The 25,971-nt window shown below is 34.5% G+C and overlaps 1 protein-coding gene across 6 annotated transcripts in view; it reads left to right on the forward strand.

Annotated features, from left to right (window-relative positions):
- Positions 1 to 25,971, forward strand: part of LOC139691991 (uncharacterized) — a 347,699-nt gene that overhangs the window by 320,389 nt on the left and 1,339 nt on the right. For 3 of the 6 annotated variants that reach the window (XM_071589985.1, XM_071589987.1, XM_071589986.1), the window contains 7 exons: positions 636 to 731; positions 3,602 to 3,702; positions 4,049 to 4,180; positions 6,891 to 7,061; positions 10,798 to 11,038; positions 11,988 to 13,159; positions 19,806 to 20,028. In XM_071589985.1, coding sequence (XP_071446086.1) covers positions 636 to 731; positions 3,602 to 3,702; positions 4,049 to 4,180; positions 6,891 to 7,061; positions 10,798 to 11,038; positions 11,988 to 13,159; positions 19,806 to 20,028 — 2,136 coding nt within the window. Of the gene's footprint in view, positions 1 to 635; positions 732 to 3,601; positions 3,703 to 4,048; positions 4,181 to 6,890; positions 7,062 to 10,797; positions 11,039 to 11,987; positions 13,160 to 13,862; positions 14,028 to 19,805; positions 20,029 to 25,971 lie in introns of those variants that run through there. The other 3 variants (XR_011701704.1, XR_011701703.1, XM_071589988.1) reach the window with 3 other exon arrangements.

The following is a 25,971-nucleotide window of genomic DNA, read 5'->3' on the forward strand; positions in this document are numbered from 1 at the left end:
TTACCCCAGTTTTCCTAGATGTCCCCATAAATGAGTAATATGGTGATATTCTATATAGACTATGATGAAAAATTCCAGCACAATGCAGGGGAATTAATTTGAAGAAATGGATATTTGTTTTAACTGTTCCTTTTCTATGGTTTTAATGCAGCACTTACATTAATTACTATATTTGATGACAAATAAGATGCGCCAGCATATGAGGTATACCCTCATTTTGATATGGCACGCACAAGGAAAGAGTTCTAACTGTCTGCTCCAAAGTGCAATACCCCACCAACTTACAGCTCATTAAACTTTAAATATAAGCATTGTATAAAAGTACAAATAGTGATCTAAATATAATAGAGTCAAAATAAATAGTACTGACCATCTGGGGTAAAAATAACATTTAGAATTGAACTCTTCTTGTGGTAGTTCAAACCTTCACATGTGATGTCATGTCATGTGAATCAAGTGATTTTTTTAACCATAATTTTGAAATAAAAGGTGTGACTTATTTGGCATAAAATACAATAGCTATATGAAAGGCACTTGGATACCTTTTTTATTTTAATTAAATAAAAAAGTTATCCAAAATTTACTTATACATTTATGCTTCAGCATATCATTTAATTGTAATATTTTTCTTTTAGGTCGATCAGTACCAATCCTGTGTGTACATTTGTTCCATTGGTATGGCCTTCTGGACCATTTTAACCTTGATGTTGTTAGTGTGTGGAAGCTCTTCAGTGAGTTTATTTTTTATCATTCTACTCCAATAATTTAATTTCCCTGTGAATAAGCCTTTTCTTCTGACTAATTACAGTAAACTGTTAATTTCAGGTGACCAATGTATTGGCCCTCATGCATACAAATGCAAAATATTACATTTTTTTAATTTTTGCTGTTTTAAATTCTACATTGATGTAAAATTCTAGAGTACTATTTGTAATGGGTGCATCAATCATTAAAATAATTCACATTTTCCTTTATGAGTGAACTTATTGGCAATGTTTGGTGTTATTACCTATTAGTGTTCCCCATTAGTGGCCTGTTTTTTGTGCAAAAAAGTTTTCTTTGACCACCTTGTCACGGTAGTACCATAACAGTGTGTACCTACTTCTAAGAAATACCTTAAAATATCTATCTAGAATCTATGAGCATTAGACCTATGAAATATGGGTGTTGATTAATTTACCCTGGAAGGTTACTAAATATAAGCAGAGTTAAAATCTAGTTGGAGTAATTACCTGTATTTATACAATCTGTTATCAATCTTTATGCACAATTCATTTTTTTAATTTGGATTACACATTTTTCTGTTATAGACTTCATATTCCAAATGCACAAATCATTATAACATGCACACCAGGATTGAATGTCGCTGGCAAGTTGCCGTCATATTCTGGGTAGAATAATTTAATGGTAGCCAGTTTATATCATAATAGCAATGTTCACTCCATATCACATTGTTATATTCTTTGATAAATTGATATGTCAGTAAATGGTATTAAGAAAAATTTTCAACTGATTCTAGTACAGTCAAACCTAGCTTATCAAGCACCTCGCATAAGAATTAATTTGCATTGCAATCAAAAATATTTTGCCTAAAAATGACTCGCGTAATGAGCAACTTTTTGCATAGCAAGTGACTAGAAGAGGGAAATTCCCTGGATACCTGCTGCTTCAGTTTGTTTAATACTCATTTGGCTAGCATTTTAGTATCGCTAGTGATCACACATTTTTCCAAAATTGTGTTCAGACATATTATTTTTAATTTTGCTGTGCATAGTTTTAAAAATCTTCTCAAAGAAAAATCTGAAAGACAGCCATGAGAGTATATAAATAACAGTAGAAATAAAAAATAAAATCATTGTAAAAGAAGCAAGGTGTGAGCATGGCTGAGCTTGCAAGCGCATACATTTTTGACAATGGTTGACATCAACGATTTGCATTTTCTTCAAGAACAAGGGCAAGATTGCTGAAATAGATGCTTCAAAGAGAGTGACAAGAATATCTATGCAATGGTTACATATTCTCAAGAATGTTGAAAAATTGCTCGTCTTATGGATAAATGATAAACAGTGGTAATGCGGCACTATTAACGAGAATACCATTTGTGAGAAGATGAAAGTAATTTTCACCAACTTCATTAAGAGGGTGCCAGGATCATCAATGGCTGAAGAAGTATTTAAAAGGAACTGTCCATGGTTCAAAAATTTTATGAGAAGAACCGGCCTCCATGGCATTGTGAGACATGGTGAAGTAACAAGCTCTGAGGCAAAGGCAGCAGAGAACTTCATCGGTGATTTCATGAAGTTTGTTGATTCTGAGGGTTACCTGCAGCAACTGGTATTTAATGGTGACCAAATGGGTTTCTTCTGGAAGAAGATTTCGAAGCAAACCTATATTTGTACACGTAACAGTAGAGGAGAATACATAATCATGCAACCAAAATCCACTAAATGGCTGTCTCATGCTGCTATTTTGTGCCAATATAACCTGCATTTTGAGTATTAAACCCCTACTTTTTTACCATTCACAAACTCGACAGGACTTCAAAAAACAGAAGGCTAAATGGGATATGGAAGTCATGGGAAGCTGTTGCATTGCACTGTGCATTCAAGGAATCATCCTGATAAGGCAGTGGCTATACATGCCAGAAATTTATTTAATAATAATGCTGTCCTATTTTTACAAAATTTTGAAATGTTGGTAAAAACAAATGACGGTAGACTACTTTCTAATGAAAAGGAATTTGGTGCATACATAAAATAATAACCTTTTTATTTTGATTATATCTCTTTCTATAAGTTGAGTTTGCATTCTCAGTAACTTCATTCTGAAAAAGAAGGAAAGATGAACATGACCTAAGTTCCTGCCAGCTGTGCATTGTTGTTCCAAATAATAACTAAAAAAATTAATAATAAACTGAAATGTTTAAAATGTTATTTCATTCGGAAAAAACTCCAGCTACTTTGTTTTCTCATTGAACCCTAATTCAGAATTGTCAAATCTAGTTATGAGAAAACTTTAATTGCATTTTCATCAGCAGTGAAACTAAAAATGAACATATTGTTTTTACATTTGTTGATTTTGAAAATATCAGTGGAGTTTCAGACTATTTCTCATTGTCATCTGCATCCCATAAGTCCTGTAGGTAGATTTCATCTGCTGCCACACTGCATCTGCTAGACAGCCACTGCATTGTATCATTACAGACAAACTATATGACAAAACAATTACCTATGACTGGAGATTCTAATGTTCATGATTTTTCCCTTTTAACCTTATTTTTTAATAAACCGTATTTGAGTGCAATTCTTTACAGAATTGAAATATCATTTGATGCAGTGTTGGTTAATTATATAAGGCATTACTTTTTTATTGTTTTGCTTCCAGATTTACTGCATACAAATGAAAAAAATTAGTGTTCATCCTAAGGATAGTTTAATAATTTATCATTGAATATGAATTAGAGCTATGCATATTTCTAAAACTTTTTAAAACGAACTTTGTCAAGGAAATTTTAGCAGTATTTCATGTTAGAAATTTTTACAGATGTATAACATAGTAGTCCATCACAGAAAATAAATTGTTCTTTTTTATTTGCTTTCAGCTCTTGTGGAAGAAGGTTATCACAGTACAAATCCATACCATAATGCTATTCATGCTGCTGATGTCACCCAAGCAATGCACTGTTTCCTGCAGGAAGAAAAGGTAGGATTCCAGTTAGGTCGAGTTGATTACTGTGAAAAAAAAATGTATTTATATATGAGGTAAAGGACCAATAGGAAATGAATAAAGGGGTTGGAGGGGATATGTAGGCAGCTATATGATGCATTCAGTGGGCTTGGTTCAGTCTGGGTGGTTTAAATGACTGGGTTACCCAGATATTCACCATCTCGCGGGTTCTCACTTCTGTGATCCTTGCAGATTTGGGAAGGGTTTCAATCACCGAAACAGAGAAGCAGTCCCTGATGTGTATTTTTTTCAATGATGACCTAGAAGGTAATTATACTGCATTGAATTCAGTTTTTCAACTTATCTTTTGAATTTTTTTCAGATCAGGGAACATTTGACACCCTTGGAAATAATGGCAGCACTAATTGGAGCAGTCACCCATGACCTAGATCACCCAGGAGTTAATCAGCCATTTCTCATTGCCACATCAAACCATTTGGCTGCACTCTATGAGGTAAGTTAAATTTGGCTTACCAGTTCTACTGATAATAAGTTTATTTGTAGTTAACTAGATCAATGGAAGAACATTTTGGGAGCTCACCCATAGAGATCAAGGTTTGGAAAATTTGCCAGGAGAGAGATTGTCACATGGATTTTTTATCAATACCACCCAATGAATGAGTTGTAATCAGCAGTATTAATTAGCAGTATAACCTCCATCATCATAGAAAGATTTCTTGTTTTGCTTGGATGTATTTCAAATGGCATATTGGTCTTCAAAATTTTCTGGAAACTCTTCTGATGGTATCAATCATCAAAATTTTCTGACATTGCTTCAATTTGTTAAAAAATTACAGCTGTTGATAATTGCAGTTTCCTTCCATCTTTAAGATGAGGTAAATCAAACAGAAGAAATCCTCACACTGAATAATGAAATCCTCCTCCTGAAAAATGTAAAGTACAGCTTTGAGGGTCATGATTTTGGCCTGCATGGGTGAGGTGAGGATTTTCTAGGGAGGAATGTAAACACTTGTAATTGGCATATTCTCTCACTATCACTGTGAAAGTAATTTACTAAATATTTTTCATGCATTACAATTTCCATCCATAGCTTTTACTTCTTATCGCAATTTGCATGCACCTGCACACAGTAAAATATGACCAAGGTGTAAATTTTTGTCCAAAAATCTTGGACTCAAGAAGATGAAATAATGACATTTCATGAAGTCCACCTAAATACCCAGATAATCACTTTTATAATACTTTACCATTTTATAGGTCTTAGTAGCCAATGCATTAGCATAAGTAAATTTGAATGAACCAATGTACCAATATTCCCTTTAATAATTAATAAAATGTGTTATTTTAGGAATGGAATTATAAATGATGTAGTTACATTGATATACCAGTATGATCCAGAAAAGGAAGAAAAATATTGTTTTGGATGAATATTGTTTTTATTTTTTTACAGGTTTTTCAATCACTTAAGCACAATTGATAAGCATTTGTTCATGTCATTTACTCAATTTTCAAAGGCATTGGCTAAATTATCCATGGTATTCAAAAAAAAGATTCTAATATTGTCTACTTGTTTAACAAAAAATTGCATCATTTTTCAATTGCAAAAAAAGGTAAGAGGTGTGACAATTAAATAACTAGACTGGTGCTACAAAAAATGATTACCAATTACTTTAGAAAGTTTATCACCTTCATTTTATTCTCTTTGCCGTTCACAACAATGCTTCATACAGACTTTCCAAAGTTCAAAGCAGTACTGGAAGTCCACTTCTCTCAGCTTGTTGAGAACCGCCTTTGCTTTTGTTTTCACTGCTTCCACACTGGCATATCGTCTGAATTCAGACGTTTATCCTATCCATCAATCTATCTTGTCCCCTTAAGCCCTGAGTTAACCTTAGGAAATATAAAAAGTCACAAAGGGTCTGGTCGGGTGAGTACTGTGGGTGGTTCAACATGGTGATGCAGTATTTCACAAAGAACACCTGCACCAAAAGGTGGAATCTTGATTCTTTTTGTTCTGGAGTGAGAAGTTTTGGCACCAATTTTGTGCAAATTTTGTGCATGTTGAATGGTTTATTCACATATACTTTAAACTTTCAGGTTTCACCAAGTGGAATTGTTTGATGTCCATATTTAAAGTCTCATATACACTTTCTTTATTAATTCCTAAGATACCAGTATGAGCTCAGGCACTTAGATGATGCTTTTTGCGGATCAATTTACCAGTTTTCTGGATGTTGTCATCTTTTTTTGATGTTAACAGTCATCCAGGGGGTGGATTGTTATCAGTCATTTCACATTCCTCCTTAAATCTTTTAAACCTCTGGAAAACTTGTGTGGGATAAACATTCATTTCTGTACACTTCCTTTAGCATGGCATGAGCTTCTATAGCAGTTTTTCCCAGTTTCACAAGACACTTGAGTTCAAGTCATTGTTCCATCTGAGCACTGCATTTATTTATGAGATGATGGAGCAAGGATTTGAATGGGTATTTGCTACAGTAAAACTGAGTGATAAGCAATGGTTTTCATTGAGCTTAGCATGGGAGAAGAATCAACAAGCACAGGTATAGTCAAACATGCCACGGCAGACTTGCCATTTGCTGGTAGCAGCACCAGTACAGTTATTAAATTGCCACCCCTTGTATTTTCACTAAAAAAGAAAATAATCAGAATATTGAATAACATAAAACATAATAAACACTGCAAACCTTTCCTTGCTCAATATCAAATTATGTTAGTGTATAAATGCTCATAGTGTCTCTCTATATATATTTACAAATTATAAAAGTGTGTTTAAGAAAACTCAAAAATAATCCCCCTTAGGTTTTATGTTCTCTCACATCACACTCGGTGCAAAGATGACTTCATTTGACTGATACCAGAAACAAGAAGCTTCCATTGTTTTATAAACATAGAAAGAATTGGTTGAAATTTAAGGTTTTTTGTTCAATTAAAGAGTATTTTGATGAAATTGAAGGAAAACTTATGCAAATAGATAAAATTAAGTAGTATTTAAAACCATTTCACTATGCATCTGTGTAATTGCATTTATATTGGAATCTTACTTCTGTAAATAAACAACATCTATTCCAATATACATTTAGCTAATGATTTACAAATGATAATATAGTAATGTCTATGAATATGAAATATATCAGTAAGTTTAACTGATTTATTAAACCTTGAATAAATTTCCATTGCAGAACACTTCAGTTTTAGAGAATCATCATTGGCGCTCAGCAGTAGGATGCTTATTAGAAAGTGGAGTTGCAGGACAGCTGGGGCTCAATAGGATGGAACTGGAGCAAAATATAAGCTCTCTCATATTAGCTACTGACATCACCAGGCAGCAAGAATTTCTAACTCGTTTCAAGGTTTGTTTTCAATTTCTTCTTTAGATTTCAGTTTAGCTAACATCATTTTCTTGCTACATTCCTGGAAATTTGCTTTATGCTGATGCAGCAGCATTATGCAGCACTTTTGGTTCAGCTTATCACCCTATTGTTATGTTATCACCTATCATAGTGTTGCATATCTTATAAGACATCTCACTGTCAATTAATTGTCCATAACTTTTATGTTGTAATGTTGTGGATGCAATTTTAATTAGTTAATGTACCTTCTTATTGTAGTGTCTACTGACCTGGTAATTAAACAAATAATGGCATTCAAACATTTTCCTTCCAGTAATTCTCCTTTAATGTCTAATCCATGCTGCAAATTGTTTACATTAGAAGACTTTTAAAGTCTATGTCAAATTTTTCAAGTCAGATTTAAAATTTGGGGAGATCCTCTAGCTTCAGAATATTTAACTATGAATTTATTTTTCATGCTTGTAAGGCTTGAAAAATTTTCAGAGCAGTGTTATTGCACTTGTCAAAATAATAAAATTTTTGATTATCATAACTGCTTCTCTATTAGGGACTGATGGATTTAATTCAAGTGAGATTGAGTGGCTTCAACGTTAATTTTCTTATTGCCTATGCATCATGTTATGTGTTAGCTTTGTAAGTAGAACATTAAATTATGACTGTAGGATCCGAGGTCTTAAATCTGGCTGATCCCTCTGGAAACTTCTAGCTAATCCTAGACTTTGTGATTTTCAGGGTACCAGAGCATTCTTAGTAATTTAAGGCATCTGAGAAGATAATGTTTGTCTTCCTACCTTGAAAAATTTTCTCCGCTAATACCCTTGTGGCTACTATTTTCTCCTTTTTGTTGAATTGCTTCCATTTTAAATTATAATGCTTTTAATTTCTACTTTTTTAAATTTTCTGTCAATTTTTTTTTCTCTGTGTGATACCTTGGTTATGATTGAATCCAATTGAAAAAATCCTAATCTACTCAGGAGTCTAAGAGTTTCTCAAGATACTTATGTGATGAGCTACTGTGTTCTTTGAGGTTTGGGTCTGCATGGCATTTGGTCAAAGAGGCAGAGAAAGAAGGCCTTTGGCCAGTAAGCCACTAAAGTTAATTAAAGATTTCATAGCTTAAGTAAAGTTGTTTAAAACTTAGAAATTTGTATTTTTTGGGAACATAGTCATTAAACTAGTTATATAACCCATTTGTTTTGTTGACATCAATAGAATGAAAACATGCTTTGTGTTATGACCTCCTCTTACCAAATTGAATTCCACCATTAATGTATACTCACTTAGGATATAAATATGATAACTTCAGGAAAGCCAGCACATGTTCTTTTCTATGCATCTTTACCTGAGCTAATTGTGTTGTTACTCAGATTGGAGAAAAGCTCAATTGAATTGATCCATCCGATTAGGCTTCCCATTCACAGAATACCTGCCTAAATATTGTGCTGTGTTTAGTGATTTTCCTTGAGAACCTTAATAAAGGCACCCAATAGTGATAAATTTCCTAAATTTAGTTGAAAAATTTACCAGGAATGAAATTCAATAGCCTTCTAAGTGTGATTTTAATGAATAACTTGCAGATTTTTCTTATTTTATCAGATAGTATGTAAACTTAGAAACAACCACTGTATTTGATTAAGAACTAAACTTGGCAACTAAGTTGTAGGATATTTCTATAGGCTAAAAATTATATATATTGTAAATTTTATTCCCTCTATATTTACTTTTACAGAATTTTATCACTTGGTACCCATTTACTAAGTTATAGTCTAATGTATTTTATGGAAACTATCCTATAAAATGCAATAGTGCGTACTATGTTGTAATAGCTGACATGGTTTTAAAAATGGCTGTCAGGGGGTGGTGTGCGTGAAATAACAACTATTGGCAGTCACTGTTGCGAGCCATGGTAGCTGTTTGGCTGTAATCTGACCGCTCAACCTCTGTGAGATCACATTCAAATCCCAATGAGGGTATGAATTCATCAATCATATCTCTATATATATTTATTATTTTTTATTTGCAGCTTTAAAGTAGTTTTCAACGAAGCTTCGTCAAATGGACTATGTAGGCATGTAGATGGAAAGTGAGCAAGGCATCAGCAGCCATTTTTTTAGTGCAAGACAGGAATTTATGAAAAGGGATTTATTTATTTGTGCCTAAAACTACTTTTAGAGTCTAGCGTGCTTGGTAAATTGCAATTTACCCTTTGTTTGGTTAGTTTCGTTTGCCATTAATGTTGTGCATGCATGAATATTTCTAATTTTTCATATTATAAGAATTAATTAAGGTTAATTGACTATCTAATGTTCTCTATTAACTCTTAGGATAGGATGCTTCTTTCTTTTAGCACGTATAATTATAATGAGTTTACACCGTTGAATATAGGATTTATGGAGTTTTAAATTTGGCTGGAGATACTTAAAATTACATTACTCATGGTGTAAGTTCAATTGATTTTTGGAGAACATCATGTAAAGTAAACTATCTGAAATGAATATACAATAATTATTAAGTAGAAAATGAACAATTTTTACCTAATTTTGAATGTTCATGCATGATCAAGCCCTATCATGTAAAATTCCTATTATTTTAACAATAGTTCTAGCGCAAAAAGGTTGCCAGTTATCCATCAATAATAGATTTTGTATTTTATTAGAAATTATAACACTGAAATTTCTGCATTTTAAATGCAATTAAGCAGATGACTTTGCAAAAAGTTACTGCTGTGGTATCTCCTGCAGTTCTTTGAATTTAGAGTTTTTACTTTTTGTAATCATATTATGGCAAAAACTTATACAGGTATTTACTTAGCGATATCTTGCCTGGTGAAGAACATCTGAAATGAATTCACTGTCGATTTATTATTTTAAGTTACATTAATGAAAAGCAGGTATATCATTTGAGATATGGCATTAAAAATCTCTTAGTGTCTTGAAAATGCGTATGTGTCTTTGAAAATGATGATTCTTTTCACTGGGAATGTAATGGAACTTTCTACAGCTTTACAGGATATAAGGCTTTAGTGCCTAACTGACTTAGCTACCATTAACTGTTTAATTAGTAGATTTAGGAAGCCAAGGTGATACATATGGTATAATTTATTTCAAAACAGGATTGCATACACTTTTTCAGTCGGTGATGTCCTGGAATGGGCCTAACTCTGATTTCTCGTAATATCAACAGATATTATCTCTCTTGTCATTCTTAATTAAATATTCAATCATTGTAAGAAATATTTGTACGTTATGATGGTATTCAATATGTTCTTATTCGTTAAATGAGTTCTCCAATTGAGTTTTTCCCTCAGTCCTTGCATTATATTTCTTTAAAAATAAAGTATATTAATGTCATAGATTTTTTCCATGATGTAGCATTATGAACAATAATAAAGAAGGTGATACATGAAAAGAAAGAAATATGCGATGTTTTTTTTAAATTTTGGATTCCATCTCTGAATATTTGTAAGCTGTTATGCTGCCATTAAATTCATAGCATAAGTTTTTCACAGTATTTATGCATTGGATATTTAAGTAACCACCATAATTTAGTTTCAAAAATCATTTATTTCCAATTGTGTGCAACAATGAAAACAATACCCATTATGCATATGTATTTGTATCTATATAATAATATAATTCAAGAAATATATATTGTGTAGCTATGTAGACAAACAGTAACAGCTCTTTGATAGATGCTCAGGTTTACTAATTTGTTTTCCTTTTTTCAATTTCTATAGAGATATCTTGATGGGGATATTCTGGACATGAAACGTGCCACAGATCGTCATTTTATCTTACAAATCGCTCTGAAGTGTGCTGACATCTCTAACCCTTGCCGTCCATGGGATGTGAGCAAGAAATGGAGCCATAAAGTTTGTGAGGAGTTTTTCCGACAGGGTGACTACGAAAGGAAATTAAATCTTCCAGTCACATCTCTTTGTGATCGTCACACAACATCAGTACCAAAGATTCAAACAGGTAATTGTATTGTGTAGAACAAATTTTTATACCTGTTTGTGATTTCAGGCAACCTAAAACAGTTTAATTATTAAGTTTTTATTACACTAGAGAGAGAGAGAGAGAAGTGACAAACAAAGTCGTGTCTGGGTGCTACTGGCAAGAGAAAACCTTTCCTTTTTCCCAATATTTCTCTTAAGTGTTTTGTTTATATTTTAGCAAAAAGTTCAGATTTGAGATTTGAAGGTCTCAACCATTGTGCTTCAAAATCTAGGAGTAGGTACAGAGGACTAATTGGGAACTTCAGGAAAAGCTAAAGAATAAAATGTTTCATGCATATTAAGGCCTTAAATGCGGCTTATTTAACAATTTATAATATGAAATAGTTTCAGTCCTCTTACATGAAAAATTCTAGGAAATCAAAATCCAAATACTTTTGCCATCTTAAAACTTGAAATAATGGGATGTCCATTGATATTTATGTACTACAGTTTTATTTTTTATATAGGTTTATTTTACTTTCCAAATTTTCATTGTTTTATTTTGCTTTTAGTTTATCCAATGTTACAATTTGGTAAATTTAAAATAATGCCATTAATTATCCTTAACCTTAATATGAAAGCATCAGTAATCAGGGAGGAACCAGCAGATAATGGACAATTATGGTTATTGAGTGTGTATAATTTCCAGTCTATCATTACTTAATTGCCTGTGGTATATTGCATAAAAGTGTCAAATATCTTTTAGTGAATTATTTAATTTTTTCTTGAACATTTCATTGATGTAGTTGTTCATTCCATTTCCCTTCCAAAAATGTGCACTTAGTGAAAACTACTGAAAGTCAATTACTTGCATCTCTTTGGCCCATTATTTTTTATTTGACTTATTACATGTATTTGCTTCACATTCCCTTCTCTCCCTGTTGTTAAATTCATCCCTAGATAAAATATTTTTCCTTTTACTTTTCAAGGTTTCTTTCGATTTGTGGTGGCTCCACTCTTTGATGAATGGCACAGATTTCTGCAAACCTCCCTCTCCACTGAGATGATCAACTACCTGAATGTTAACCATGCACGCTGGGACAATTTAGTGAAACAGGAGCAGGCAGAAGAAACTCGCACAGAGGTCTCAGATGCTGAAATCCAGGAGGTTGATGATGTTGCAGAGGTGTCAACCATTGATGATGCTTCACCTGACAATGATATCGTTCCATCCCCCCCCTTGCTGCATGTTCATGGGGAGGACAGTCTGTGGTGCCGGAGAGTGGGGCGAAGGCACTCAGTACCGCTCAGTGCCCCAAGGGAACCGACAGCCACAGCACTCACCATCATTCGAAGGGAGAGCCTGCCTGGGGAAGCGCATCCCCGTAGGCTCCCCTCAGATGCTATATTACACATTGAAGACGATGAGGAGGGTGACATATCACACACTGGGAACTCCCTTTCCCTCTGCTCCATATGCAGTGGTGGCACCAGAGAAGAGCGACCCGTCAGTGCCGACAATCTCTTGCCCGAGCCCAGTATTACGTCGATGACCAGCAGTCGGGAGGCAAGTCGCATCAGTGGGGTCCTTCATGGAGTCTCTGTGTCAGTGAGCAGCGGAACAAAGTATTTGACCAGGCAACAGACTTTCCCCCCCCTTCAACCCATCGGATACCCCTTTTCAAGACTGAGGTATATGTCCACCACCGTGGACATGACAACCCACGACGAGAGGACCAATGAAGAGGCTCAGTCATCAACAGACACATCGTCTCACACGAGTGCAGTGTCATCGCCTGAGGGTAATGGCAAGTGTCAGGCCTTCGCACGTGGTGGTGGTGGTGGAGGGGGCTCGAGAGACAGCGGTCGCTCATGGACAGTGGGGGGAGCATCACACAGGGAGGGGAAAAGGGAGCCGGAGGATGAAGTGGGCTCACCAAGGGAGAGGAACAAGCTGGCACGGCTGGAAGGGGGCTGCCCTGCTGAGTCAGATGTCGACTCACCCCGTCGGCAGCAGCAGCAAACCCTGCAGGCAGGGAAAGAGAATCGGGACCCTGGTCAGCCATGTGGAGCCATTTTGTCTGCTGGTGAGAGTACAATGAGTCAGGAATCAGAGCTGGAGTGGTCCAGAACCAGTGCCCATCGCAAGTCTATGCCTCAGGTATGTATCATGTTTTTTGCACTTATTCCAATACAGAGAATCTGTAGGCTGGTTCTGACATGTCTACTGAATCGTGGCTAACTAGTGAGATTCTTGAGTTTTTCTCAGAGCGATCCTTCACAGTTGGCTGCTGAACTCCCTTATGTTATGGTTGCTATTTCAGTCATCTCATGGAAATCCTCTTATTTGGAGGTTACCTAGAATGGTTCTAAAACTAGGTGGTGTCATATAGAGGACATTGATCATCAGCTGGCTTGTGCACCTTTACAGTAGAAAATACAAGTTTTTCTTACAGATTAGTGGACATGAAGTTCTATGATTTTGGTTTCACAGTAATAATATTTACATTTTAAGCTACCACACTATAGAATCTATCGCCATCTATGGTAGAATTAATCTTTGCATATTCAACATTAAGTGAATTCAGGAGTTATACAATAGCAATGCACATTATTTTGCATTTGCTTTTGGATCACACATTTTGGAGCATGTACCTAAAGATCTTCATTTGGTTGTTATAGCCAAAATTAGCATTCACTCTTGTTTGTATGATCATATCTGTCCTCTGATCCCTGGTTCATGGGTTTCCATTCATTTTTATAGGGCAAAAAAGCATACATTAAGAAAATTTCCTTCCAAAAGCATGACTTTGTTATGTGTTGATCACATAATGATGTCCTTATTTCTGATTGACTGATACCAGTAGCCAGCAGCAAGCATGAAGGAAAAATAATCCTGGACCCATTGTCAAAATCTATGGGAAGGTAGCCATCAGGGCAGCCAGCAGCAGTCTGTATTTGAGCAAGCAGGCATGCACAGCAACATCCAAGGTTCCATGCAAGCTATCCATCAAGGAAAATTGAATCATGTGAGCCTGGATATACCTTGAGGGTACTCACGCTAGCAAATTTGTAGTACTCTTGGGTTTGATTTGCTTTTCAGTTAATCAATAATGCTGATGTGGCTATTAATACCATAATGCTAAGCTTTCCCATTGCAGTTTTTTAGGATAAAAGCAATCAGATGTGCACATTCAAACTGAACAGATTGTGAGAAAAATCATGCTTGAAGACCAAGGAAACATTTAAACATTTGAACTGTTAGCTTTTCATGTGAATCACTTACTTACTGTCTGTCCTGTAAGACCATTGCATAAGATGGACCCTGAATTTTCAGATCAGAATTTACAAAAAACGTGGATCAGCCAAAATAGATCAAAGTATATTAATGTTATCTGTAATATTAAGAAAATTGAATTTTTACAGCAAAATATCAGCAGTTATACTTATATCAATGTTAATTTATGGAAATTCATCATCAGTGGGCCAAAATGCCTTTCAGTTGCCTTGTTTCAGTGTTCTGAAGCATTATTCTCAAATTCAAGTTTAAATCCAATTTTGTAAAACAATCTTCTCACTTCCCATGAGGTTATTATCATTTTAACTTTTTTGCAATGCTTAGGTTCTGTTATTATTTTGATATTATCAAACTTTGTATCAATAGCTACCATTATCTATGCCTTTGCGAAAATCTAAGGCTAATTAAGGTTGAATGTTGTAGACTCTGAGTGTACTGGGAGAGATGCAATGTTTGTACGTATTTGTAGAGGAGTGACATCCCTGTTAGCCCAATGCATATTAAGTTTTGCAGCAGCACCACATGTGAGATATAACTAAGCACTCTACAGTGTATACATTTAAAAGTTATTTGGGGAGTACATTCAACGAAATATCAAAACTCTGTTGCCAACAACTGACCCAAAACAATGGTATTAGCAACATTTGTAATAATGTCTACCATTTTCTATGACTGACATGGAAAAAAATACACTGGAAAGTGGGCTTATACTTATAGGTTGAAATTATACCCATACACCTCAGGGCCCATAAGACTGGGTGATTTTAGAGCAAATTTTAGAGTAAAAAAAGTGCACCTTATAGGCTGGGAAGTACGGTAATTCAAATTTCTGTTCAAACCAATCAAACTCTGATATATGTCTTAAAAATCTGTATTTTAGGAGAGTAAAAGCAGTCATTGGTGTTTATGGCTAGCTCACTATAATAAGTTGTGTCATGCTTTTCATTAAAGTTATATTTCAAGTTTACCCTTTAAATTGAAAAATGAAAGAGATTTTACTGACCAGTGATTTTAAAATATATGCAACAAAAATAAATTGTATTCAGATGCTTATGAGTTTAAATTAAAATTTACAGAAAAAATATATCAACTGATATACCTCACCCGTTTATCTCCCTGAAATAACCATTGAAAAAGAGGAAGCACATCTTGCATGACTTCAGGGTCCTCAGTCCTTGGAAATCACATGGGAAGATAAGCCCTTCCTCTGACTTGTACTCTTAAATATCCTTGGCCAAGATGCACAGTATGAGGTCTTAAGGGATGTGCATCTGATTTCCTGTTCAAGGCAATGAAGCCCTGTATTTTCTTACATTCCCATCATGTTGCCTTTCCAGGCAGAATCATTTCCTCATTGACTCTGTGGTAAAATGTTTTCAAGATATGAGATTTCAATATGTTGACTATATTTAGACGGTGCTCCCTCAGAAAGTGACCTAGCTCCTAAAATAAATTGGTTTTTATGTTACAATCAAGTAAATAGGTGTTATAAGCCTAAAATAAAGCATATTATAATGGGTGTAAAAAGGATAATTAGACCAGAGAAGATACTAATAGTAAAAAAGGCAGTAATTAATACTTGCTATTACAAAAAAACTCCTCTTTATGTTCAATGATGGATTTTTAACAATTATTCAATTTGATTAATAAATTTATAATGAATTCTTTCATCATAGGGTAATTTGAATAGGGCGCGATTGTGACAAGCTCTTTTCTTATTTTTCAGACATTTTAATAATAAATGTTAATGCTGAAAAATCAAACATTTCCATACAAATTTTAATGGAATTATCACAGTTCCCTAAAGAGGTATGCATATTTACAGGGCTTCTCCCAAAGATAAGTAGAATAGATCTGGAAAAAACATGAATTGTGGATCAATGTACAAATTACTAAAATTATTCAAAATAGCACCCTTGTGCATTGATACAAAAATATCGGCACCCCTGCCAGTCATATGATGCTTCCTGGAAGGTGTCAACAGGAACTACATTCAGGCACCACATCATGACCTCTTTGATGTTGTGGCGGCAAAGATGTTTTGGCAGATGTTTTCTAGCATTCCAAAATGGTAGCCCTTCAAGCTTTTTGTATTCTTGGGAACAAAAAGAAGTCCAGGGATGGCACATGGGGGTTGTCGGCCACTTCCATGGCAGTTCATGAGATCACACAAGTTTATCACACAAGCAGCCTTCAGATCATCCAACAGCACCCCGTGAGAACCATCTTGACGTAGGCCTCAAGAGGCATTCTCATGGTTAAATCTTCTGAAACAATGTGACTTTGGCATTTCAGAATATTGCACTATTCAGCTCACATTCTGGGACTTAGGGATTGATTTTGACTTGAGTAAGTCTCTCTATTTTTATAAATTTTCATCACACTTTGCCTTTGAGGGCAATCCTTACCATTAACCTCTACTCTACCCTCGTGGAACTCTTGTACCAGTGGAAAACCATTCCTTGGGACATTGCTTCATCTCAAAAACCCAATTTTCTGAGCTTAATGCAAAATTTTATCAATTGATCTATACAATTGGACTACACTGAGGAGCATGAAATCACAGCACGAAGGCACTTAGGTCCATGATTTTGATTTCTATTTGCCCTTTCTGAAATGTATGAACTAAAAGGAGCTATAACTTAAGTTGGTGATGTTGTACTTTTGCATGGATTTATAAAGTTTTTATCTTGTAATGTCCCACTGAAATAAGGGTGTGTCTTGAATCAAATGCAGTAATTTTTTTGCTTGTGTATAATCATGTGCAATGCATAAAATGGACAGGATTACAATTGGTCAAGGAAGATTGAATGTATGGAGTCAAATACTCTTCAGATTGAAGGAGTAATAAATGATATTGGAGAAACTTTTTTGTAATTATCTGTAAGCAAAATAATAAGGTCAGCATTTTAAAAAATCTACTTTCTACCAATGTTGGTAATTTTAAGGAAAAAATAATAGGTACAAAATGTGTACTCATAGCATTTAATTACTTCTTCTGGCTTGCATGAAAATGTTAACCCAATCTAAAGGATGAATTGGTATCTGGTTTCACAGCAAATAAGTTTTGCTATTTAAAATTTCTAGTAAATGATGAGTATAGTATTCAGTATGTCCCTATATATTTGAAGTAGCTTCACTTCTTAGTTCCTAGTTACTGTTAGCCTTCATGCTATGTGGTTGAATTCTTCTGTAACTGTGCTGGCTTAATCCTAAACCATAGTATAAATAATAATAATAATATTTATTTTATATTTAGATGCATACTCATGTTTAACTACTTTGTCCATGAAACATTTACGACAGAAGCCCCTGCATCTAATAATGAGAGATTTCAATTGCTTTTTGGAATTTCTATGGCATGATCATGAGTCCTGACTGAATAAAATTTGAATTTGCTGAAGTGCTTTTATAAACTAGGTGTGGTGTTTCAGTTGGTAGTACTGGGCTACTGAGCAGAAGGCCAAGGTTTGATTCTGGGCGATGCCTCTGACACCCCTCAGCTTCTCTCATCTGTGGGTTCAGGATCTTCCTGGGAAATTAGAGGTGGATGACCACAAGGTCTGGTTCATCATGTACTGCACATAAAATGTGCAAAATATGATGGATATCTAATCCGTGGCTCTGCTAACATATAAAATCCTGCATAGGTTTTAATGATCACACTGATCATTAAAATCTACATTGTTTGGATAAAAAGTATTAGGAACAATTTTTTCCTGATGCGAGAGTACATTTCAGTGTTCTTGCACCTTGCTGATTCAGTGGTGGGGGTTCTGACCTTTAACACACACCAGACGCCAATCGTCTGTGAGTGTTTGTTCGGGCTAGATTGTGTTTTTAATAAATCCCTGTTGTTTGATTCTGTGCAAATGCAAAATGCAGCAAAGGATCAAACAGCAGCATGCCATAAAATGTTTTGTTGGACTGGGAAAATCAGGTTTAAAGAGATTGGGTATGATTTGCCTAGTGGTCAGGGATGAAAGCAAATTGCAGTTTTTAAGGAGAGTGAGCTCTTCAAAATTGGCTTAGAGAGTGTGGAGGACTGACCCCATGCTGGATGGTGGTCAACATTGAGAACTGATGACAACATGCAATGTATACATGAAAAGCGGAATTCAGACATTTAGTAAAGTGTGCAAATTATCACAGATTATATTGGCATTTATAATAGGACAGTGGACACTATTATCACTGAACATTTGGCTTTGCAAAAGATCTATGCCAGACTCGCCCTGAAACTCTTGACGGATGACCAAAAGCAAAGTCAAGTGTCTCCTTGCAAAGACCTTCTGCAAAGCAATGCAATAATTCCCCAACCTCCTTACAGTCCCAACATAGCACCAGCAGACTATTACCTATTCCCAAAAGTGAAATCCTACCTCAAAAGACATCACCATGGGACTCTGTGCCATCAAAGAATCTTGCACCCTTTAAGGGCCCTCCAAAATTCACCCACCAGGGAGCCTTTGAGTCAAGGAAAAAACACTGGCAAAATTGTGTTGACATTAAAGGGGCACAAAAGCCCCTTTTGAAGAAACTTACACCATTGCTGCAATATCTGAAATAAATTTATTTTTCCAAAACTTTTCCATATACTTTTGATAAAAACCTTTCATGTAGATTGATGATTATGTCCTGAACAGAGACTTCAACAGTTTTGTTGCTATAGTTGCATGCAGCATGAAATATGTTGAAGTCATAAGAAAGAAAAGAAAAACTGAAATTTCCTGAGAAATTAGATATGAGAAAAATATGAACCCATTGAAGGTAATAGACATTGTAAAAATCCTCTATTTATGGTTTTCTGACTGGGCATTATAAGTAGCGTCATTTACTCTCCAAAGGGAATCTGTTGTGACATACATAAGTTAATAATAAAAATATTATATTTTATTCATTTTGATAAATGGTACCACCATATTAAGTGCTGTCAATATAACTATTGCTCAATACAAAAAAATCTTAAATGTAATGAATATTGTCACAAAAAAATTCATCAGTTTAATAAAGTGGTTTAGCAAGTTCTCTTACTTAATTTGGGAGACAGTTCAATTTCATCTGAGTTGGCAATCAGTTATACAATTGAGTGTTTACATTATGAAATGAGTTGTATGTTAAGGGCAGTCTACAATAAGTAGCACTCAAATTTGCTTTACCCTAATGGTGTGGTAATGGATGTGAGATCTTGATTGGTAATATCCTAGATTAACTGCACATATATAATCGCAGAATCAAATGATGCTTATAAATGTTTCCTTTGAACATGTTAAATGTGGTAATATTAATGCTTCACTAATTTTTAGTTATAAGTTCAATTTGATGTGTATTGGAGCCTTACATACCAATCAATCTTGCATTGTGCATAGTGAGTATGTACCTCATTATTTTATCATTTATTATCCTCTCAGAAATGTTAATAAATAAGTAATTTTAAAGTCTATTATTGCATATCTTAGGCTGTCTACTCTTCTCTCGATTTGGACATGAATATCCTGGTACTTTACAGGGTGTGCCACGTCTGCAGTGCCGTCGGGGCTCTGCACCAGTGGGCTTACTGAAGCTTGAAGAGGGTTCTGTTGCTGCACCAAAAGGTCCTATGCTTCCTCCATTATCTCCTCTATCACCTGCTCTTGAATCAACTGCAGGAACTGTACTTTCTGCAGTAGTCATCAGCCACCCTGAAAAATCATGTCGACGTGGTTCTATGCCAGCAGAAGTATCACGACAAAGTAAGCATTGATATTTTCAGTATCGCATGATTTTCATCTGATCTTTTTATTCCTATGCAATGGACCTTTGTTGGCATGAGAATAATGGGAGGTTTTATTTGCTGGAAATGAGTATTTTACAAGGTCTGTTCAAAAACTTCCTGAACTTTCATTACAAAAAAATACTTCTCTAACAAATTATTGGTCTGGGCCTCCTTCAAAGTAGTTTCTCCCCAATGTATAAACCTATCCCAATGGTTTTTTCACTTTTAAAAACAGTTCTGGAATGCTTCTTTCAGGTTGCTCCTAAGCTCCTCCGTCAAATATTTCTCTATTCATAGAATGATGGCAAATATTTTTCATTTGAGCAGGGTTTTTAGTTTAGGGAACAGGAAGAAGTCACATAGAGCCAGGTCTGGAGAGTGGGGTGGATGTGGAAGTACATGGTCATAGTTTTGGCTAGAAATTCATAAGTTCTGAGAGACAAATGACCCAGCATGTTGTTGTGGTGAAAAAATCACTCCCTGCTCCTCTAAAGTTTGGGCCATTTTCCCCTTATACTCTCTCTTAGGCATTTCATAACCCCCAGGTAGTACTTCATGTTGAATGCCTGGCCTTTAGGTAGGTATTAATGATGCAGAACCCCCCTTTCGAAAAAGAGTCAACATCACCTTGACATTTGAGTGAACTTGTTCAGCTTTTTTGGGGTAGGTAAATGTTTCACCAATCCACTGAGAAGATTGCTCTTTTGATTTGATGTCATATCCATAAACCCATGACACATCATAGTTATGATCCTGGACAAGAAGGCTTTTTCCTCTTCAGCTGTATCAAACACTTCCTAACAGACTTGAACTTGATGTTATTACTGGTATGCTGTTATCAGCCAAGACACAAATTTGGTGGGGACTTGACAACCATAAATTTTTCCATGAGGATTTTGTAGGATGAACTAATTGGGATGCCATGACTGCTATGGAACTTGGCATGCAAGTTCCATTGCAGTCAAATGTTGACTTGCGTGAACAAGATTCTTCACTTTTTGGATGTGGAGGTCATCAGTCCACTATGATGATCTTCGGGAACCCTTGTCGTCTTCCACTGACTACCACCCCTTTTTGAGCTAGTTAAACTACTCATAGCACCTGGTACATTTCATAGCATCCTCATCATAAGCCTTGGCAATCAAACTCAAAAGTTTCTGCGGAGGATTTTCAGAGTTTCATGTAGAATTTCCAAGAATAATGCTGCTCCTTCAAAAAGCTCATACCTTCACATCCTATTTTTTGGCACACTCCACGAAAACCCCTTCAAATAAAACAAAAAATTAAAAAATATATCAAAAAAGTGGTTGAAGATGGCTATTGAGGAAGTTTTTGTGGGCACAATTCCTCCAAATGGATTAAAAATTAACCAACTGGGGGCACATTATAAAAAATTCTGAAATTTTTTAAACAGACCTTGTATTATCTGGTAGGCTTTTGAATTATAGAAAACTTTTTTCTAACTCTAAATAACATGAAGCTTGTATTGCCATAAGCCCACTGATAATTTTATGAAATACTACTCTATATTTTTACTGGTTTGTCCTTTAAACTCAAATGACAAGATAATTTCCATTCAATTTTGGATTTGTGGGAGTAAGTTATTTTTCTATGAAATTAGAGTAGATTACTGACCTTACTGAGCTTGATTGCTGAATAGTCCGGTGAAATAGCCCACACATGGATAATTCACATCAAATAATATAATTTTAACCATAATAGTTGTCGTTTCAGTGTGTTTATTTTTAGGCTTTCTTCTTTCCATTACTCTTTGTGTCCCATTTCTCATAGAAAAAGTTATCTTCTGCCTATCTGACTTATCTTTGATTACCCCTAATCTCGATTACTACTTGTTCTTTTAAATACATCTATTGAGTTAATCGCCTATACATAGTGAGACCATTTTTATTTAGGCATTTCCATTTAGTTTTTATTACGCCCTGAACTTGGCATGACCTTGGCATGTACAGGAATTGCTGAATATTTAGTATAATATTTGTTCCAATAACTTTTGAAGTGGAGGGTATCTATCAGAAATATATAATGAGCATTAGATCAAAAATTCAATGATTCTATTGACAATTGAATATCTAAAGAAGTTTAGGAGAGGACTTATCTTTGGCAGAAAAAAAAATCTTCTCATTCTCAGTGTATGTGTGTTTTACAACCTTAGACTCACCAGCAATACAGATAAAATTATGGATAGTGGTCTACAAGGACCAAAATCTATTCATAAATAATGTATATACAGATAAAGTTTACAATAAACACTGTATTTGAAAAAGTTTTTTTGTAGTAGTTGTACTAAATATCATGCAAATGAAAAAGAAAAAGTGCATTCCATGAGCCCACACACTCTTCAACTTGGGCTTATAAGCCACAGTGAACATTTTATGTCTCATGCATATACATATTCAGACACCAGCCACAATTATACAATACAAAAGAAAAAGACAAGGCATGCAGTGAAGATGAGCACACTCTTCCCCTTGAGTTTGCAATCCCCTAGGGAGTATTTTCACCTATATTTTTTGTTAATTTTTTCTTTTTATATTTTTCCTTAAATTATATTTGACTGTTAAGTATGTATGTCTTCATTATATGTCGACTTTTTTATTTTGTGGCCAAAAAGAGCATGGTCCAAGCAATGACCCTCTTTCTGCATTTTCTTTCAATGATCATACATACATTTTTCATTTATTTATTTACAATGTTTTGTTTTGTTCACATTTTCTAGTAAAATCTGCCCCATTGATCACTGTCCATTCTCATTCTTTACCTGCTACCATTACTTGTGGATGAGATACCTATCCATCCAGTCCATTTCAGTATTTTTTGCAAGTAAAATAGCACTCTTTGCACATAATTTTTCGAGGAAGAAGCATGACTCCTGAATTTGGGTTGGATTGTATTCTTGGCATCCTATATACTGTTACACATTCCTCAGTTTTCACAAACATTGAAATGCATGATACTTAAGATGACTGTCAAGTATTCACATTCTTGAATAGCTTCATTTAGGTGTATCTTAGACCTTAAAGGTATGCTTAAAACAGGAAATATGTCAAATTTTTCTACTTATGCCTGCAAGTCAATGACTTTTGGTTAGACGCCATGTCATCTGTCCTAGAAAGAGTCCTCAGGAAGGCTTACAAAAATGTGCTTCAGCAGAAGTTCCCAAAAGCAGCAAAACAATATACCTGATACTCTGAATTGAGAATTAACTGAAATAACAAGTATTGACATGTAATTTAACAGCACAATACAAAACCAAGCACATTTCCAATGAAATTATAAATATATTTATAAAATTTTATTCCTTGGCAATTCTCACAATTGCCAGTATAAATAAAATAAAGGCCTTCCAATTCATATTTATTTATATTTTATCCAATTTATATCACATGCATATATTTAACAAATAACTCAAAATCCCATTGCTAGCGCCATCCTCTGTTTAAGTACTCTGATGTTTCATCAATCATAATTTGGAATATTGGTTATGCTTCAATGTGACTTTAATGCCTGCATGATTAACGAAAATTGGAGTTAATATGACAATTTTGTTATTCACAAATTTGTTTTTTTTACCTCTTTGCAGCTATATCAATCTATTGTCCCAACTGGTTGCATTGTTTCCTAGATACAGTGAAAACAATGTTTGCTCTAATGCCAGAAATACTGTTAGTTTGAGTTTGTGCAAGGCTTTTTGGGATATTCCAAACAATTTTAGATCAATCCCAAATAATAGAGCAAAAACGAAATAATAATAGGACCTATTTATTCCAGTTTCACAGTAATTTTAATTAACTGAATTCTGCGCCTTTCATCTTTAATCTGCCAAATATGCTATGTTAAATTGTTCTGTAACTGCTGGTGTCATCATTGACAGTGAGGTATTGAAATGCCATGTTAATTCTGCTATGTTAGCATTAATTTATAAATGGTTTACCTAATAAGTGGGTTTTACAGGAAAAAAATTTGTGAAGATATAGAATTTATATTGACATTCTCAAGTATACATAATATAAGACAATATGTGACCAAATAGCTCCTTAATTCTATGTGCCTCTCTATTATGAGGAGTTTAACGTAATATTTTATTTTTTCATTAACATTGAGGCATATTTGTTAAAATGTTTACCTAATATATTAGTTCCTTATGTAACAGTTAAATGAGCATGACTGCAAAGTGATGCCATAAAATTAATACTTATTTTAGCATACAATTAACCCTTGTTAGCACAGTTTTGAAAGGAACAAAAATTCTGCCAAATTATGACCTTTAGAAACTTATTGTTGTTCATCATAAAGATTATTGCTAATAACAATTATTCATGGAGACATGTAGCAGTTTGATTTTGCTTTAATGTGCTGTGTTCACTGATGTTAAATAAGTCTGCAACATTTATGCCATACCCTTAACACATTTTTTACTGTGGACCTTCAAAAAATTTAAACATGCATAAAAAATAAAAAATTAAGCATGTATAAAAGCAAAAGCTAAGCTTAACATTAAATTAGGAGGTAAAAGACTAGAGCGGGTGGAAAAATTTACATGTCTCAGAAGTGTTTTGGACCAAAATGGTCAAAGTAGTATGAACCTAAGGAGAAGAATCACACTTGGGAAAAAGGCTTTCACTATGGGGAGGAATTTGATGACACAGACATTGAGTAAGAATGTTAAGAAAAGGCTCATGAAAACTTTGATATGGGGTGTAGTTATCTATGGGACAGAAATATGGTCACGGAAGCAGGAGGATAGGCATAGATTGGAGGCATTTGAAATGTGGGTGTGGAGAAGGATGGAGAAGGTAAAATAAATGGAAAGGAAAAAAATGAAGAAGTGCTTGGTATGGTTGGCGAGGAGAGGGGATTTTTGGGAGAAATGATGAGGAGGCAGGAAAAATGGATAAAAATCATACTGATCGGCAATGGGATGTTGAAGACTGTGATAGAGGGAGAATGTTAGGCAAACGAGTAAAGGGCAGGAATAGGATAGGGATGTTGGATAGGATGAAGGGAGGAAGGAAGTACACAGAGAAGAAGAGGGACTTGTTGTAGACTAGGATGCTGTATTGTGTTTTGTTAGGAGAAAGTTATTTCATAGTTGTGTCCATCAAAAATCTACCTTAACTCTGTAGCACATATGTAGCGTTAACTGGAACTCCTTTGCAGTGTTAAAACAATTCCCGGATCCTGTATTTTAATTGACAATTTTATTTAAACAGTGAATAAATACAATTAGATTAAACCATCAGATATTATAAGGGCTGAGAGACCTACAAATATACAGGTGTTATGTCTACATATTTCATATTAGAATTTTCATCCCCTTCTGAGAGAAACTTACATGTTTTTAGCTCAAAATTTATCCTTTAACAATATGTTTCTCCAAGATTGATATTCTAGAAATTATTTTGCACGTAATAACTGAAGATTGATCAATTTTCTATATACTCATACTCCATATTTTGGTAATATGACCACCATCTTATTCAAAACAGATAAACATGAACTTTGTAGTATCAGTCATTGTAGCTTAACGGAAAGGATTCATCCTCAACGTAGTGATCAACATGGTGCTTTTCAACAGTTTTTATTTAACAAATGCAGCAAGTTTTTGTATTAATCTCCTATAAAGAATGTGCTAATTAAGGTGAAACCAGGCATATTTGTTCAAACAAATGTATGAGAAAGTACCAAATCTGTCCATTCTTGGAAAAGACAAGTATTATTATAAATATATGATTAGGTGATGCCATAAAAAATAAAATATGAAATTGGTATTTACAGGATAGTGTTGATGTTTTTATGCTTTTCCCTGTTAACTACCTGGTTTAGCAACTAGTTTGTACAACTATTTATTGAAATTAATGAAATCAAATATTGTTAGAAGTTGTTTTGAACCTTTTATTGG

The sequence above is a fragment of the Hetaerina americana genome, unplaced genomic scaffold (genome assembly GCF_022747635.1).
Source record: "Hetaerina americana unplaced genomic scaffold, ioHetAmer1.1.p SCAF_4, whole genome shotgun sequence".
NCBI lineage: Eukaryota > Metazoa > Arthropoda > Insecta > Odonata > Calopterygidae > Hetaerina > Hetaerina americana.